This window comes from Myodes glareolus, chromosome 10, assembly GCF_982192425.1.
Source record: "Myodes glareolus chromosome 10, mMyoGla1.1, whole genome shotgun sequence".
Classification (NCBI taxonomy): Eukaryota; Metazoa; Chordata; class Mammalia; order Rodentia; family Cricetidae; genus Myodes; species Myodes glareolus.
This window is the reverse complement of record NC_142035.1, coordinates 10,106,691-10,122,348: the sequence shown is the minus strand read 5'-3', so window position 1 is coordinate 10,122,348 and position 15,658 is coordinate 10,106,691. Positions and strand designations below refer to the sequence as shown.

At 49.7% G+C, this 15,658-nt stretch overlaps 1 protein-coding gene across 3 annotated transcripts in view; it reads right to left on the bottom strand.

Annotated features, from left to right (window-relative positions):
- Positions 1-15,658, bottom strand: part of Zfp64 (ZFP64 zinc finger protein) — a 60,512-nt gene that overhangs the window by 18,361 nt on the left and 26,493 nt on the right. Inside the window, exon 1 of one of the 3 annotated variants that reach the window (XM_048441169.3) lies at positions 1,106-1,515. The exons of 1 other annotated variant lie outside the window; for it this stretch is intronic. In XM_048441169.3, the coding sequence (XP_048297126.3) occupies positions 1,106-1,211 (106 nt within the window). In that variant the 5' untranslated portion in view covers positions 1,212-1,515. Of the gene's footprint in view, positions 1-1,105; positions 1,516-12,546; positions 14,137-15,658 lie in introns of those variants that run through there. One more of the 3 variants, XM_048441166.3, reaches the window with a different exon arrangement.

Genomic DNA, 15,658 nt, shown 5'->3' with positions numbered 1-15,658 from the left:
GAGGGTGACTGAGGAATTTATAGACGCTTAAAGGCTCCCCCTTTTCCTGGTTCTTCAGGAGTAGGGCGTGTGGGAGGGGGAAGACCTAGGGTACTCAGAGGGGAGGTGTCACTTCGCAGCTACCTACTGGTCCGTGCAGCGACGGAGGTGGGTGGGGGAAGCGAGAGCCTCTTGGTTTCAACCATGCTGCCCCCCCCCCTTCACGGCTCCACGCACTTCTCAGGGGTATCGCGTCCTTTACCAGGTTCCAGCCTCTCAGTTGTCCCCCCTCCCCCAGTCACTCACACTCCCTTACACATCCTTCAGGTCCTTGGAAGATTCCCTGCCAGGGAGGTGGATAGCCACTTGAAACCCGTCCCACCCTGCTGCTAAAGCCTTCTCTGTTTTGTCTTCGGGTGGAGAAGAGCTAGCTAGTATCTTGTCCTTGGATTCAGCTTCGTCCCTCGGGGCTCTAAGCACACCCCCACCCCCACCCCCGCGGCCAGTGTGGGAAGCGAACCCGCAGCTCTCAGCGCTTTCCCGGAGATAGCAGCCGACCCGCAAAGGGTGTAATCGACAAGCGCGCATAATTCACAAAGACCCGCAGACGCGTCCAGGTTTGTCTGGGTCTCTGGACTGGAGTTGGAAGCTTTGCACACCATCGCGCGCACCTCCCCACCCCATTCCAGATCTGACATCTGCGGGGGTCCGGCGACAGGGACTTCCGAGCAACTGTCTCCAGGTCCGGACTGGAGCTGAAAGCTTCGCGCACCATTCTACGTATTTCCTCATCTGACACTAACGGGGCACAGGGTCAGGGACATTAGCGCAGCTGTCCTCAGGTACTTGGGCTGGAGCTGGAAGCTTCTTGCACCATTCCACACACCCCAACCTTACCCTGCCTAGATATGAGACCCGTATGGAGGTCCAGGGACTGGGGGGTTGTTGGAGGACATCAGAGAAGCAGTCCCCAAGTCCAGAACTGCGGCTGGAAGCTTCGAGCACTATTCCGCGCGCCCCTTTCCTCTGTCCAGACCCGACACCCACACAGTTCCCGGGGCTGGGAGCACACCAGAGAAACTGGGGACGTCGGAACCACTGTCCCGAGCGTCCGCTGACTACTCACCCCGCTCCCCGGCTACGCGCGGGACAGTTCTGCCGGGCTCCTTGCACTCGGGCTGCGGCTCCAGCGAGCACAGGTGCTGGGGCTTGGCTTGCTTGCGCCGCGACATGGCGCGAAGATGAGGCTCCCGGCGGGTCCCCAAGAGTGGCCTCCAGAAGAGCGCGCGTTTCCAGACTTCGGAGGCACACCCCCCCCACAGACCGGATCGCGCATGTCCCGGCCCTGCCGCCCGTCAGCCCGGTAGGACGATTTATCAAGTGTCCTGACAGTCGCTTGGCTGGCAGCCAGGACCTCAGGGGTCTCGGGAACCCCGCTCCCACGCACGAGCTCCGGCTCCACCTCGGCCCCGCCACACCAGAATCTGCATTTTAACAAGCTCCCCAGGTGATGCGCGCGCACGCTCAGGTCGGAGAAACCCTGTCTGCATTTTAACGAGATCCCAGGTGATTCGTTGACTCATTAAAATTGCAGAAGCGCCAGCCCTCTTCCCACTTTAATGCGCTCCCTGAGTCGCTGGGGAGCTCGTTAAAATGCAGATTCTGACTCGGTGAGTATGGGGTGGGGCCCGAACGTCTGTATTTCTAACGAGCTCCCACGTGAGGCCGTGGCCGCTGCCACGCGGGCTGGAGAGCTTTTATATTCCCTCTTAATTGGTCCAGCCTGGGACCGCGGTCCTGGGCTATTTCTCACAAAAGCTAGCAGGGATTTTCTCATGCACAGGAGAAGGTGAAGAAGGAGCTGGGCACGTGGCGCGTCCTCTCACCTGTGCATACGGATATACAATTTAAGGACAGGGTGCCTCTAGTTTTCAGGGTGCACTCTTTTCTCTGCAGCCAGTTAAAAAAAAAGAAAAGTAACTGTGGGCTGTCGAGATGACTCAGCGGGCAAAACTGCTTGCCACCAAACCTGATGACTGAGTTGTCCCACAGGGTGGTAGGAGAGAACTCATCCCTGTAAGATGTCCTCTGACCTCCACAAATGGGACAGCACACACAGACACAAACACAAATAAATGCAGTAACAAATTAAAAAGTAGATTCTGAAAGTCCTGGGTTCACGAGGAGAGCCCTACAACTGGTGCTCTTCTTACTCTGCCCTGCGTTCCTGTCCCGGGACTCAGGGTCTAGGACCACACAGGAGAGACCTCTAGGGCCAGCCAGGACGCAGGCCCCACCCACTGGGTGACTGAGGCACGGTACCTTCCCGGGGGTTTTGGTTAATTGACTTTTCGTGCTCAGACTAGCTGGGACCTTGCGGAGACCCGAGGGGGACCCCTCCTTCCACTTTCTGAACGACGTCCAACAAGGATCGGGAAAGCCACCTACGTCCCCTCAAGGTGTTTACTTTCTTCACATTGGGAAGTTACTTAAAACAGGGCTGTGCCCCAAGCCTGCCCAAACCTGAGAATCACGTGGTGGCCACGGCTCAGAAAGACCCAGCCGCGCTCAGTGGCGAATTCTGCAGTGGGGACCTGAGACTCAGTATTTTTAAATCAAGGCAAATGTGACAAGTTAAGGAAAGGAGGCTTTATGGGCTCCGAGGGCTTAGCAGCAGGGGATGCACCCGTGTGTATCTGGCACTGGCTGGGCTGGATTTCTTAAACTTCCTTACGGTTTCCTGGGTGTCAGTCTTATTAAGTATGTGTAAGCAATGCTGGGTGAACTCACTTAAGGTTAAACCCTAAGATATAATTTAATAAAAGTTTTCTTTGTTATCTGTGTGCAGCTATACCTCTGCCGAACCATTTAAAATTTTTAAATTCTCTGTGTGTGTGTGTGTCTCGTGGGTCTGTGCATTTGAATGCACGTGTCTCCAGAGGCCAGAGGCATTGGTTTCCCTGGTTACAGGGAGTCCTGAGCTGTGACTGAGCTCTGGTCCTCTGCACTGCTGAGCCATTATCTCATCCACACTCTTTACATCATTTTTTTCCCTTACAGTCAGGTGTAATGGCATGTGTCTTGTCTTAATCCCAGCACTTGGGAGGCAGAGGCAGGAGGATCTCTGTGTGTTCAAGGCCAGCCTGTCTACGTGGTGAGTTCTAGGCCAGCTAGGGCTTTCTCTCTCTCTCTCTCTCTCTCTCTCTCTCTCTCTCTCTCTCTGTGTGTGTGTGTGTGTGTGTGTGTATGTCTGTGTGTGTGTATGTCTGTGTGTGTGTCCCATGTAGGCTAGAAGCAAACCTGTGGGAGTCAGTTCTCTCCTTCTACCATATGGGTTCCTAGACTCCAACCCAAGTTGCCAGGGCGGTGTCTAGTGCCCCTTACCTGCTGAGCCAACCCCCTGCCCCACAAGCAGACAGATTTGAAAACACCCACTGTGCTCTGGATTAGTATCTCCCAGGACTGTCTCAGGACCAAAAATCCTCAGGACAGAAATCTCCTCAGGAAACTTGGAAAAAGGGTTCATTGGGGTGACCTCGGGAGACGCTTGATACTATGTTATACCCGGGCAATGGACAAGCCCATTTCCTGCCCAGACTTCTCACAGGACCCAGGAGTCCACTTCTCATCTTTAGTGCGTACTATCTGCTAAGATCTCTCTTTTCTTTTTTCTGGTTTTTCAAGATAGGATGATTTCTCTGTGCAGCCCTGGATGTCCTAGAACTCGCTGCGTAGACTGGGCTGGCCTCGAACTCTCGAACTCAGAGATAGGCCTGCCTCTGCCTCCGGAGTGCTGGGATTAAGGGCAGGTGCCGTCATGCTTGGCTAGGTCTCGCGAATATTGTCGGTATTTATCCACTTTGACTCCTGTAGGATGATCGTGGGGTGAGGACACTGTGATTTATTCACTTGCTCTCCTGGGCAGCTGCACGTCCGCCAGGCCTGTGCTAGTGTGGACTGGGCTGCCTGCTTTCAAGATCATCCTCAGAGTGTCCTGGTTTCTCTCGAGTGAATGCAAGCACCACCCTAGGATGCCAGGAGAGAGGATGAGAAAATGATCACACCAGTGTCCCCCATCCCAGCAAGGGAGAGGAGACCACGGCTCAACACAGCCTCCCACACACAGTGCTACCAACTGGCTCACTTCTGTTAACTGTACTGATGAAAACGGTCACTCATAGCATCGTAATTCGCATTTTTCCCTGTGTGTATGATTCCAAGAAAGAATAAGATGGAAATTGAAGCACGATTAATAAAAACCCAGAGAGAACAATTGACATTCAACCTGAAGGCCAGAAAAGTAAAACCGCCAGCCACTGGCTCTTTCGTGGCAGAGGAACTTTGCGTGACTGTCCGGGCAGCCAGCTGTTTCTGTCATTACTCACAGTTTTTGGAAGTCCCTTGCTTGCACTTCCTGCTTACTCAGTTAATAATATTTCCTTCTTGGGTCTCTGAGGAAGTTGAAGACTAGATAGTTATTAGTTTTCCTTGTTTTTCTGATGCAGAAAGCAAGTTATGATAGAAAGTAAATTAGGTACAAGACTTTGGACTCACAACATAGGATAAATATGGAGTATTTTCTCTAAATTTGTCAAATGCAAATGGACTAGACATTGTTGATGTATTTATTGCCTGTGTATATTGTATATAGTTATTTTACTTACTGTAAAATATGGTTTTTCTTATATTAGTTATAGCCTTCTTTTTTAATTTAGATAAAAAGGGGAAATGTAGTGTCATTTTAATTGTATTTTAATAAATAAAGCTTGCCTTTAGATCTGAGAGCAAAACAGCCCCACTGTTTTAATCCCAGTAGCCACACTAGTTGCCATAGAAACCATCCAGTGCATGCTTTTAATCCCGGTAGTGCATACCTTTAATGCCAATCCTAGTGATGATTATAAAACGGGAGGAGACAGTTCTCAACCACAGTCTCATTCTGAGATTCCTGGAGGCAGGATCGCCATTTTCAGGACTGAGGTTAAGGTAAGAGCCAGTGACTGGCTGTTTTACTTTTCAGGTTGAACCCCAATTTCTCTCTCTGAGTTTTTATTAATCAGGCATCAGGAAATTATATTTTCCACCAATAAAATGGCAAGAACTGATTATTATTTGTTTATTGAGGCAGGGTCTCACTATGGAGCCCTGGATGGCCTGGAACTCACAACCTGCACCAGGCTCACTTGAATTGAACTCACCGAGATCTGTCTACCTCTGCCTCCTGAGTGCACCACCAGGACTGGGGAGATGGCTCAGCAAAGAGCACCTGCCACTTTTCCGGAGGACCTGGGTTCGATTCCCAGTGATGGCTCACCATCACCTGGGACTCTGCTTCCAGGATCTGATGGCATCTTCTGGCCTCCATGGGTACCAGGAATGTGGTGCATGGACACATGCAGGTGATACAACCACACACATCAAATAAAAATAAAAAGTTTAAAAGCATGTGCCACCATATCCAGCATTTAGTTTCATTTTGAAAGGATGTTATACCATTTTATAAGGTCTACTTAAAGTTCTATCCACTTTGACTGTCTGTTTGCCTGTCTGCCTGCCTTCTCTTCTCCCTCTTCTCTTTCTGACAGGGTCTCCTATGGAGCCCAGCCATCCTTCTACCCCAGTGCTCAGTGCTGGGGTTCCAAGCCTACTTGACATCTGGTCAAAGTTCTAGTTCTACTTTCATTACTAAATTTTATTGCTGAGTTTATTACCAAGTTTTAATGACTTGATTTCAAGGATCATTACTAAAAATTATAGAAAACGAACCACAGGGCCCATGCTCAGGAGCCATGGTTGTTACCTTTCACCCAGTTTTTCCTATCAACTGGTTTTTGTTTGTTTAAATCTAGCTGATAATTCTGAGTGTGTGTGTGTGTGTGTGTGTGTGTGTGTGTGTGGTATGTCTGAACATATGTATCCAGGTCACACATGTCCAGAGGCTAGAGGAGAACACCAGGTGTCCTGGTCTGTTGCTTTTACTCTCATTGAACCTGAAGTCAGGCTGGCAGACAGCAAGTCCCGGCAGTCCGTTCTTGTCTCCTCTCTCCTCTCCCAGATGATGGAGATACAGGTTTGTCCATGGACCATGCTCATTTTTACACAGACCTAAGAGACCCAATCTAGGTCGGTGCAGCAAGCACCCCGGGCTGCAGCTGATCCTTCCTGACAATCAGAGGCTTTTGCAAATTCACCTGAAGAGGAAGTCACTTCCAACCTCTGAAGGTTTGAGATGACATCGTAGCAGACGGGAGAACTCTGCCACTGAGTTCCAACACGGGAGTGTGTGTGTGTGTGTGTGTCCGTGTCCATACAGGTGACACCCTCCCTCTTTCCTGCAGCACTGTCTCACAGGGTCCCACGGCCAAACCTACATTTTCACAGTCCTGACAGCTGCTGGAGTTACTTCCTCATTCCATTCTGGGCAGACCCACGGCCTCCTCTTCCCAGGTGGTCAGGCTGTACACGGAGAACATGGTCACGGAGAAAGCCAAGTCATTTGCACTGTAGTGATCAGTTGACCAAAGCAAAATAATGGGATCCCATGGCTTTTCAAAACTCAAGTATTTTGCCAAGAGATAAAAAGCACAGTTCTGACTTCTGAGAAGACTCTGCTGGCCCCTCTGTGGTGTGTGTGTGGCACGTGGGCCAGAATAGAATGCCCAGTGTCTTTCCTTATCGCCCGTGGCCTTCTTGTCTTGAGACAGGGTCTCTCGATAAACAACAACCAAACAAACAGAAATCCCTCCTCATTTGGCCAGTGAGCTCTCAGGATCAATCTGCCACACCTCCAATGTTGGGGTTGCAGGTACCGGCTTTGTATGCGGGTGCTGGGGATTCAAACTCAGGCCCTCAGGCTTGTAGAACAGACACGCTGCCCACTGAGCCATTGCCCCAGCTCCCTGTGCGAGCTTTGAAAGCTGTCATTTGTTTCCCACTTATCATCAACGAAATGACAATGCCGCCACAGTTAGGGTGACTGTGACGGACGGAGCACAGACGGTGTCTGCCGCGGAGGCGATGACAGCCATCTACACGTCACTAATTGTTCATAATGCTCGGGTGAGTGTTCGACTTCCCTATAATAAAAGCTAACACTCAACTGTAGCTCAGTCCCACTTAACCAGATAAGAGTTTTCCACGGAAATGGACCCGAAGCAAGCAAGCACAGCTGACACTGCTCTTCTGAGCTGTGAATTCCCGGATGGTCACACCAGCTTCGGGATGTATCAAGTACAGACAGCCGAAGGACAGGGAGCATGCACGTGACACCTCTGTGTGGATGTGTATACGCATATAAACACACACAACAGTGTACATGTGACACCACTGTGTAGATGTGTATATGTATATAAACACACACAATAGTGTACAAAACACAACACAGATCTTGCAAACACATTTAGAGACACTTTGAAATACAGGAGAGGCCTGAGAGGTGGCCTGTGATTTGTCCTGGGGATGAGAAGGCAGGGGGGAGGGGTGGAGAAGGGCAGTGAAGTTGTGGTTGAGTGAATGACATATTGTATAAATCTCTTCACAATCTTTTAAGTTTTCAGCAAGAAATTTTAAAAGGTTTTTCAAAAGGTAGGGGTGGCTGGAGAGATGGCTCAGCAGTTAAGAGCACGGGCTGCTCTTCCAGAGGACCCAGGTTCAATTCCCAGCGCCCACATGACTGCTCACACCATCTGTGCCTCCAGTGTCGGGAACCTGACTGACAGCCTTGTCTGGTCTCCATAGGACATGCATGTGCACAAACACACACACAGCAGAACATCTACACACATCACACATACCTTTGTTTTTTAAATTTAAAACCATTACCCTGGTTTATTTTATCTGTAGTGCGCCAGTCGTGTTGCTGGCTCACCGCTTGTTAAACTCTCAAAGGTGTCCTCGTCACTTAAGTGGCTCATCCGAGTAAAAAGGAGCCCACCGTTAAAAACAAATTTTTAAAATATTTATTTTAATTGCGTGTCTATGTCTGTCTACATGTCTGCGTAGAGGTATGTGCACACAAACACAGGTGTCCTGGAGTCCAGGAGAAGGCGTCGGATTCTCCTGGGGCTGGAGTTCCAGGCAACGGGAGCAGCATACTATGGGCGCTGGGAACTGAACTTGGGTGCTCTGTAATAGCCGCCTCTTTGGGCTTTAAATTTTTCAACAATTTAAACAATAAAATTGGCTTACACGTAAAAATGATAACCATGTCGTTTCAGGACAACACCCCCCCCCCCCAGCCTCCAAACACACGAGGAAGCCTAACCCGCCTTTGAGACTCCCTTCCGTCTCGAGGCGTGGCACATTCTTGGATTCGGCAAACCCATCAGCTCTCCCTCCTCTGCCAGCCTCTTCCACTACCTCTGATTTTTTTTTTTTTTTTGTAAGCTTCACTTATGAATTCCATCACCTAAATGATATGCTGCACAGTCTTGCCTTCTTCATTGAGTGTTTTCCGTGCGCGGAATCTGGAGCGTGTGATTCAGCATGTTACCACAGGCAGCCGTGACTGTTTTCATTCCCCCCGTAATCCAGCGTGTGAGCACACCACACTGTGCGCCTTGCTCTGCCAAAGGACGCTCTCCGACATGGTAATTATGAGCAATGCAGGTATGTACATTCCTGCACGGGATTCTCGGTCCATGCATAGACGCCTCTCCATACCCTGAATCTGCCCTGAACCAGCTCCCTGGGTGGCTCAAACAAGAGAAGCAGAGATCAGAATCTGCTTTATAACAAGGTCCCCAGAGTGTCACATGGGCTTTATCAGTTCACACTCTCATCCATACGTTATTTTAAATAAAGAAGAAATAGTTGGGGGGCCGGGCTGGCAAGGTGATTAGGGGCTTTGTAAAAGTCTTTGCCCCTCAAGCCTGACACACCGAGTTCAATCGTCAGAAAACCCACAGCAGAAGGAGAAAACCAACCCCACAAAGGTGTCCTCTGATCTGCACATGCACACTGTGGCACGCAGGTACCCCACACTCCCACATAATAATAAAGAATTTTATAAAGTGGCTGCCTGGGCTGGGGCTGCAGCGCAGTTGGTACAGCACTCATCTCGCATGCACAAAGCCCTGGTTCCATCCCCAGCATCAAAAGAACTGGTGCCTCCCAGCTCTTCTCTCTGCACTCAGGAGGTGGAGGCAGTGGGGATCACGAGTTCAAGGCTATCCTTGGCTACATAGAGAATCCAAAGCCAACCTGGGCTACTTGAGACCCTGTCTCAAAAATAAACAAACACCGTCCGCTCCATACAGCACAGCCTTAAAGAGACAGAAAGTCATATTCTTGGCTGACAAGGGAAAAAGTGGGGAGTAGGCATGAGGGGCTTGTGGGGTCGGCTTGACATGATCTAATTGCCCTCTCCTCCTCTGCCCTGTCTGTTGTGCTACAGTGTCTGCTTATCTTCAGAATCCTGTGTTGGAAGGGCCATGATTAGGTTATGAGGGTGGGGCCCTACTACATGGATTAGTGTCCTTCCCTAAGAGACCCCATGGGCGGTGGGTATAGTCACGGCACACTGTGTAAGTGCATGACATTTTCAAGGAATAAATACAAATATCATTTAAAACAGATAAGAGACACCAGGAACACCCGAGGAAGATGAAGCTGGAAGATGTGTCTGTGAGAAAAGTCTTTCCCACACGCTGAGCTCCACCCTGGCGCTTCAGCCTCAGACTTCTTAGTCTCTAAGATTATAAGAAAGGATTCGCTGTTGTTTGAGAGCTACCCAGTCCTCTGCACTTTATTACGGCACCTAAACAGATTAAGGTGCCCTGGTGAACCTAAGGCAGGCCCCTTAATCACTCCTGGCCTGAGGGAACATGGGGCTGGCACAGGGAGAGGCGTGTTCATGCTTACAAGGACGGAAAGTCAGCACTTACATAAGCTCACTGTGGCTCAGGAAGGCTTGAAAACCCATTTTACCTGTATTTAAATTTCCAGACTTTGGCTCCCGCCCTCTTCTGGCCTCCACGGGTACTGCATGCACACAGTACACAGATATGTATGCTGTCAAAACACTTAAAACATATAAAATAAAAGTGAATAAATATTTAAGAAAAAATATGAACAAGATAAAACCCAAATGAAAACAAAACCAGGGCGGGCAAGATGGCTCCATAGGTCAGGCACTTGCTGCCGAGCTTCATAACCTGACTGGATTTTTCCCTACATCGGAAGGAGGGACCTGACTCCTGCAAATTGTCCTCTGACGTGACCACTGGGTGCTCAGACACACCTACTTACACACAAAAGAAATAATTACAAACCCCACATATTTTCCAAGTCACATTCTCAGACCCAAACCATTAACATTAGGGAGCAGAACCAAAATCCCTTCCCAAATTTGAACTACTTAAAAACTACGGAACATGGCTTTAGCTCCTGGATTCCATTTCCTTCTAACAACTCCCTAAAACAAACAGCAAGACAGCCGGACGTTCGGGGAAGGGTGCGGCATTTACATCTCTGGATATGAGACGTGAAGAGACGGAGACGATTTACAACATTTCCGGGTATGAGACCTTAGGGGAAGGGTACGGCATTTACGTCTCCGGGTAAGAGACATGAGGAGACACGCGACAAGAGGAATACGGGATTTACGAAGTTTCCGGGTATGAGACCTTAGGGGAAGGGTACGGCATTTACGTCTCCGGATATGAATATAGGGGAAGTGGACCCATGGATTTCTAACCTTGTGCACTATGAAATTTCCTGTATTTTACATACATTAGAATAAGAAAGTTATTATTATTGCTCATATCAAAATAGAGAACTTCTGACGAAGAGTGGAGACCCAGAAGTAATAATTGTGCTCAGGTCAGGTGGTGGTGGCACACCCATTTAATCCCAGCACTTGGAAGGCAGAGGCAGGCGGATCTCTGAGTTAGAGACCAGCCTGGTTTACAGAAAAACCCTGTCTTCAAACACCAAAAACCAGAAAAAAAAAAAAAGGAATGTGCTCAGCAGATATCAATAACCCAGAAAATATAGGAAGGAGACAAACCCAGCTCTAAGGCTCGCCAGGGGACTTGAACTTTGCATTTAAGGGTGTGTTATCCTGTCCCCCCGCCCCCATCCCCCAGCTTGGTCTTCGACTTGCTACATGCTTGAAGTTAACTTTGAATTTGTGATCCTCCTACCTTTAATTCCAGACCACTGAGACCATGAGCTCACAAGCGCGCAACTGTGGGATGGGCGTGGGGACGGAGCCCAGACCTTCCTGCATGTTAGGCAAGCACACTATTGACTCAGCCCATAAAGTTTCAAACAGTAATGTGTTCTGTATTTCCCCAGTTTACTACCCCAAACAGGTCATCTCTTTATATAAAAGTGAGATGGTTGCATGAGCACTCCTCCCCACCCCCAGAGGGTTTCTCGGTCTACCGAACTCGCGCTGTAGACCAGGCTGGCCTCGAACTCACAGAGATTTGCCTTCCAAGAGTGCTGGGATTAAAGGTGTATACCACCGTCGCCTGACCCCTAAGTTTTTGTTTTGTTTTGTTTTTTAATAGTGAGTGACAGTCCTACCCTGGAAATCAGAGACATCATTCCTACTTTTAACATCTTTGGTCTTTCTGACTTGCTCTTTGGCGCCACCTAGTGGCCAAATGTCATTTCAATTCAAAAGGGAAATTTGAATTTCTCAGAGTGGCTCATGCTTCTCAACAACGTAATGCTTCTTTCTTTAGACCCTGAGCAGAGAGAGACATTTAAGAAACCACGTCTTGGAAAACCCAGTCAAACCTTACTAGGATACTACACCCTATTTACATCTAAACAGAAACACGAGGACCATCATGAGATCTGAAGTTTCAAAGAACAGTTGGGTGGGAGCCACATGTGGTGAGCAGTATGCAGGCCTGGAATCCCAGGAGGCAGAAGGCCAATCCTCTGGGCCTTGAATTTGAGGCCAGCCTGGGCTACAGAGTGAGACCTTGTCTCAAAAACAAAAATAAAGGCGAAGAAGTTTGGGTCACTTGAAGCATCGAATGTATTAGACGTAGCTGAAGGAGGGAAGTATTTATGAGAAAACCCCAGACCCCAGCTGTCCCAAGTTCCCCGTGATGACAGAACAGTCTGCAGGGCTGGGGAGTTGGTTACAAAGCGTACGTGCACTGACTCAAGTTTGTTTGCCAGAACCCAAGCCAGCTCACAATCACTGGTAGCTCCAGCTCCAGCGGGATCTGACGCCCTTTCTGGCCCCTGTGGGTACCCACTCTCATGCACGCACACATGCGCGTGCGCATACACACACACACACACACACACTCACACATCTTTACAAACTAAGTTAAATTTCACAATCCTATACCCATGTGGAGCTGTAACAAACTATCACTAGGGAATATATTTTAACCAGGCGTTAGGACACTGTTCCTTTCAGAGCCCCATCTCCAACACTCTTGTTAGAAATGGTCTGACATAGACTTGGATCTATGGAGGGACAAATTGGGATCTATGCACTACACAAGTACTCGGGACTCTGTATATGTCTGTAATTCTGGAAAGGGGCTCCCAGGAAGCTAAGTACCATCACCTACTATACAAACAGAGTGCACTGGAAACCCCAAACCCAAACACCTTTATTCCAGTTGGAGAACCAAATCTGGAAGATGGGAAATCAAACTGTTAACAAACAAACACATCTAGTCCCTCACACAGTGAGCTCCGACGCCTATTGCCTTGGCAACCTTGAAGACAATGTAACAGCTTGAAGGAGGAATCAGGATGGTCTCCATGTTGTTTCTCTGTTAAAAAATTACATAAACCATATAAAATACAATTACGAGGAGCCAGGGGCCTCTTACAACATTCTTCTTGTAGTTTCTCTGATAGCAACCCCCTCCACCCCAGAATGTTTAGAATATCTGAAGTACTAATCTGGTATAGAATCAGCCGGGCAGAGCAGGGCAGGGTGTGCAGCCCCATGGATGATGGAATAAGTCTGCTTGGGCAGTTCTTGCTGAGAGGAGAATATAGAGGGCGCTGTGGTGGCCACCGTGATGCTCTGGCCTCCGTCGCTCACCACAGTCACTTCTGCAGTTCCCTCCTGAATCAGAGCGTTAAGGCCTTCCAAGTCCGAGCAAGTGATGCCGGAACTGGCAATGAACGTCTGGTTTCCTGTGCCTTCCTGGTTCCCAGCTGCGGTGGTGGGGATCAGACTCTGCTGCAGGGTGGTCCCCACTGTCTGGTCATGGGTGGTCAGCAGAACGGTTGGCTGACTCAGGGCACCTGCTTCACCAGGACACCCAGAAGGCTGAGGAGGGGCGATGAGACTGACCTGGCGTAGGATCTGCAGGCGGCCATTCCCCGGGAGCTCCTCTGGGGTCTGGGCTACCAGGGTGGGGGGCACGATGTTGACAGCAGCCGCAGCCGCTTGGACGATAGTGTTAGTCTGAGGTACCTGATGCCCCACGATGATCTTGACCCTTCCCTCGCTGAACTGAGACACCTGGCTGGTCTGGAGGGGTACCTGGAGATGCTCCACAGTGAGGGGCGCAGCCGGCTGCTTGCTGGGGTCAAGGTGAAGCTGCACGACCGTCACGTCCGAGTTCTTACTGTCGTGGTACTCACTGTGCTGTCTCTTGTGGCTGCGGAGCGAGTCCTCCCGCATGAACGAGGCGTCGCATATGTCACAGTGGAACGTCTTCTTGGCATCCAGCTTGGTCACCTGCCGGCTGCTCTGCCTGCCGGTGTCCTTCCTCTCGGGGGCCTCAGTTTTGAGCATGTCCGCGTGGAACTTCTTCATATGTTTGCTCAGGTTACTGGGTTGCTTGGTGTCGAAGCTGCAGTAGTTGCACTTGAACGGGCGCTCAGTGCAATGGATGCGCTCGTGCACGCGCAGCGCGGCCTTGCTGGAACAGGAGTAGCTGCATTCCGGACACTTTTCCGGGTGCTCCGACTGGTGCAGGCGGCTGTGCTTCCGCAGGGTTGATTTGCTGTCCCCCAGGAAGTCGCAGTGCGGGCACTTGAAGTTGTTGCCGCTGTGTTTGATGCGGATGTGCGACTTGAGGTTCCCCTTCATGGTGCAGCGGACGTTGCAGAACTCACATTTGAAAGGCTTCTCCCCCGAGTGCACGCGCATGTGCCTTTTCAAGTCGGAGCTGATTTTGAACTTGGCACTACAGAGCCAGCACTGGAAGGGGGCGTCCCCTGTCAACACAAGGTGAGTTTCCATAAGAACAGGTTAACAACAACAAGGATCAACAAGGATCCCCCCGAAGCACACACAAGAAAATGGCTTATAGCAAGGCAGGAGACTGGTCGCTCCTCACCGCAGTTCCCAGCAGCCCTTGGGATTCTTTTAGGTACCCAAACTGAGTCATCACTGTGATGCCATCACAGATCCATCGCTAGAAAACCCAGATATGGGGGACAAAGAGCCATTTAAATGTCTTGAATAGAATCTGCATTAATCCCAATGCTTGCGACACGGAGACAGGAGGATATCTGTGAGTTCGAGGCCAGCGGGTCTACAGAGCAAGTTCCAGGACCAGGCTGGCCCCCAACTCACAGAGATCTGCCTGTTCTGCCTCCCCAGTGCTGGGATTAAAGGCAAGCACTATTACATCCTATACCTGGCTTCCTTATAATTGTTAATTTTTTCTTATAATTGTTTTTAAAAAATGATTTCATTTCTAATTTTACATACACCTTCATCGCCTACTTAGGAGCTGACAGCTCCAAGGCTCTGCGTCCTTCTGGATTTGGACTGAAATGAGTGCCGTCCCAGACCTACGAACACATTTCCAACGGGTCAGCGCCAGGCTGCACTCGTGAGCACCCCTCCCCCCCCCCCCCCGGGTGATGGGAACATTGCAGATAGTTCTTGCAGATTTTCATGAATAGAGACGTGTTTATTGCACAAGATTTACTCTTCCCTTACTGTGCTCTCTACTTGGGAAGTTGCAGAATTCAGGTGCTTGATTTTTTGTTTTCTGTTTTGTTTTGTTTTGTTCTTTTTAGTTTGTATTTGCTGAGAGATGAGTCGGGAGAGTGTAATTGTAAACATCTAAGTGTCTGGGATATCCCAAACTCATTTACTGGATGAATGCCGGGTCCAAATTAGTGGAGGCAGCGATCATCAAACAAGCCGCTTGCTCTTGAGCAGTGTGTTTTCATGTGTACAGTGTGTGTGTGTGTGTGTGTGTGTATCTAAGGACAACCTTGGGTGTTACCCTCGGGAATGCTGTCTACCTTCTTTGAGACAGGGTCTCTCATTGGAGTTCACAAACTAAATCAGGCTGGCCACTGAACCTCAGGGATCCACCTGTCTCTGCTAGCCCAGGGCTGGGATCACAACCGGCCAACATGGCTGCTATTGTTATGTGAAATCTAGGAGCCAAGAGCTCTTATCAGCCAAGGTGCTTCCCAAGCACAGCCACGATGGTTTAAGCAAGTGAGCTAACCGTGTTGCAGAGTTTTAAGTTGATTCTGGATGGTTGGAGCCATGGCAAGCACACAACAGGGTGAGACTGTCCCTGTTGGCAACACCCCTACAAGGCAGGAGCCATTGCTGACGTTGGTCTGAGCACTACTCTACAAATGAGGGGGCCCTGAACCCGCGTAACTCACTCGTGGTCACCACACACGTGACTCCGGAGCAAGGTGATGAGTTGATTGTGCAAGCCATGCACACACTCTCAGGCCGGGCCCTCTGAAGACTGTGATCAGG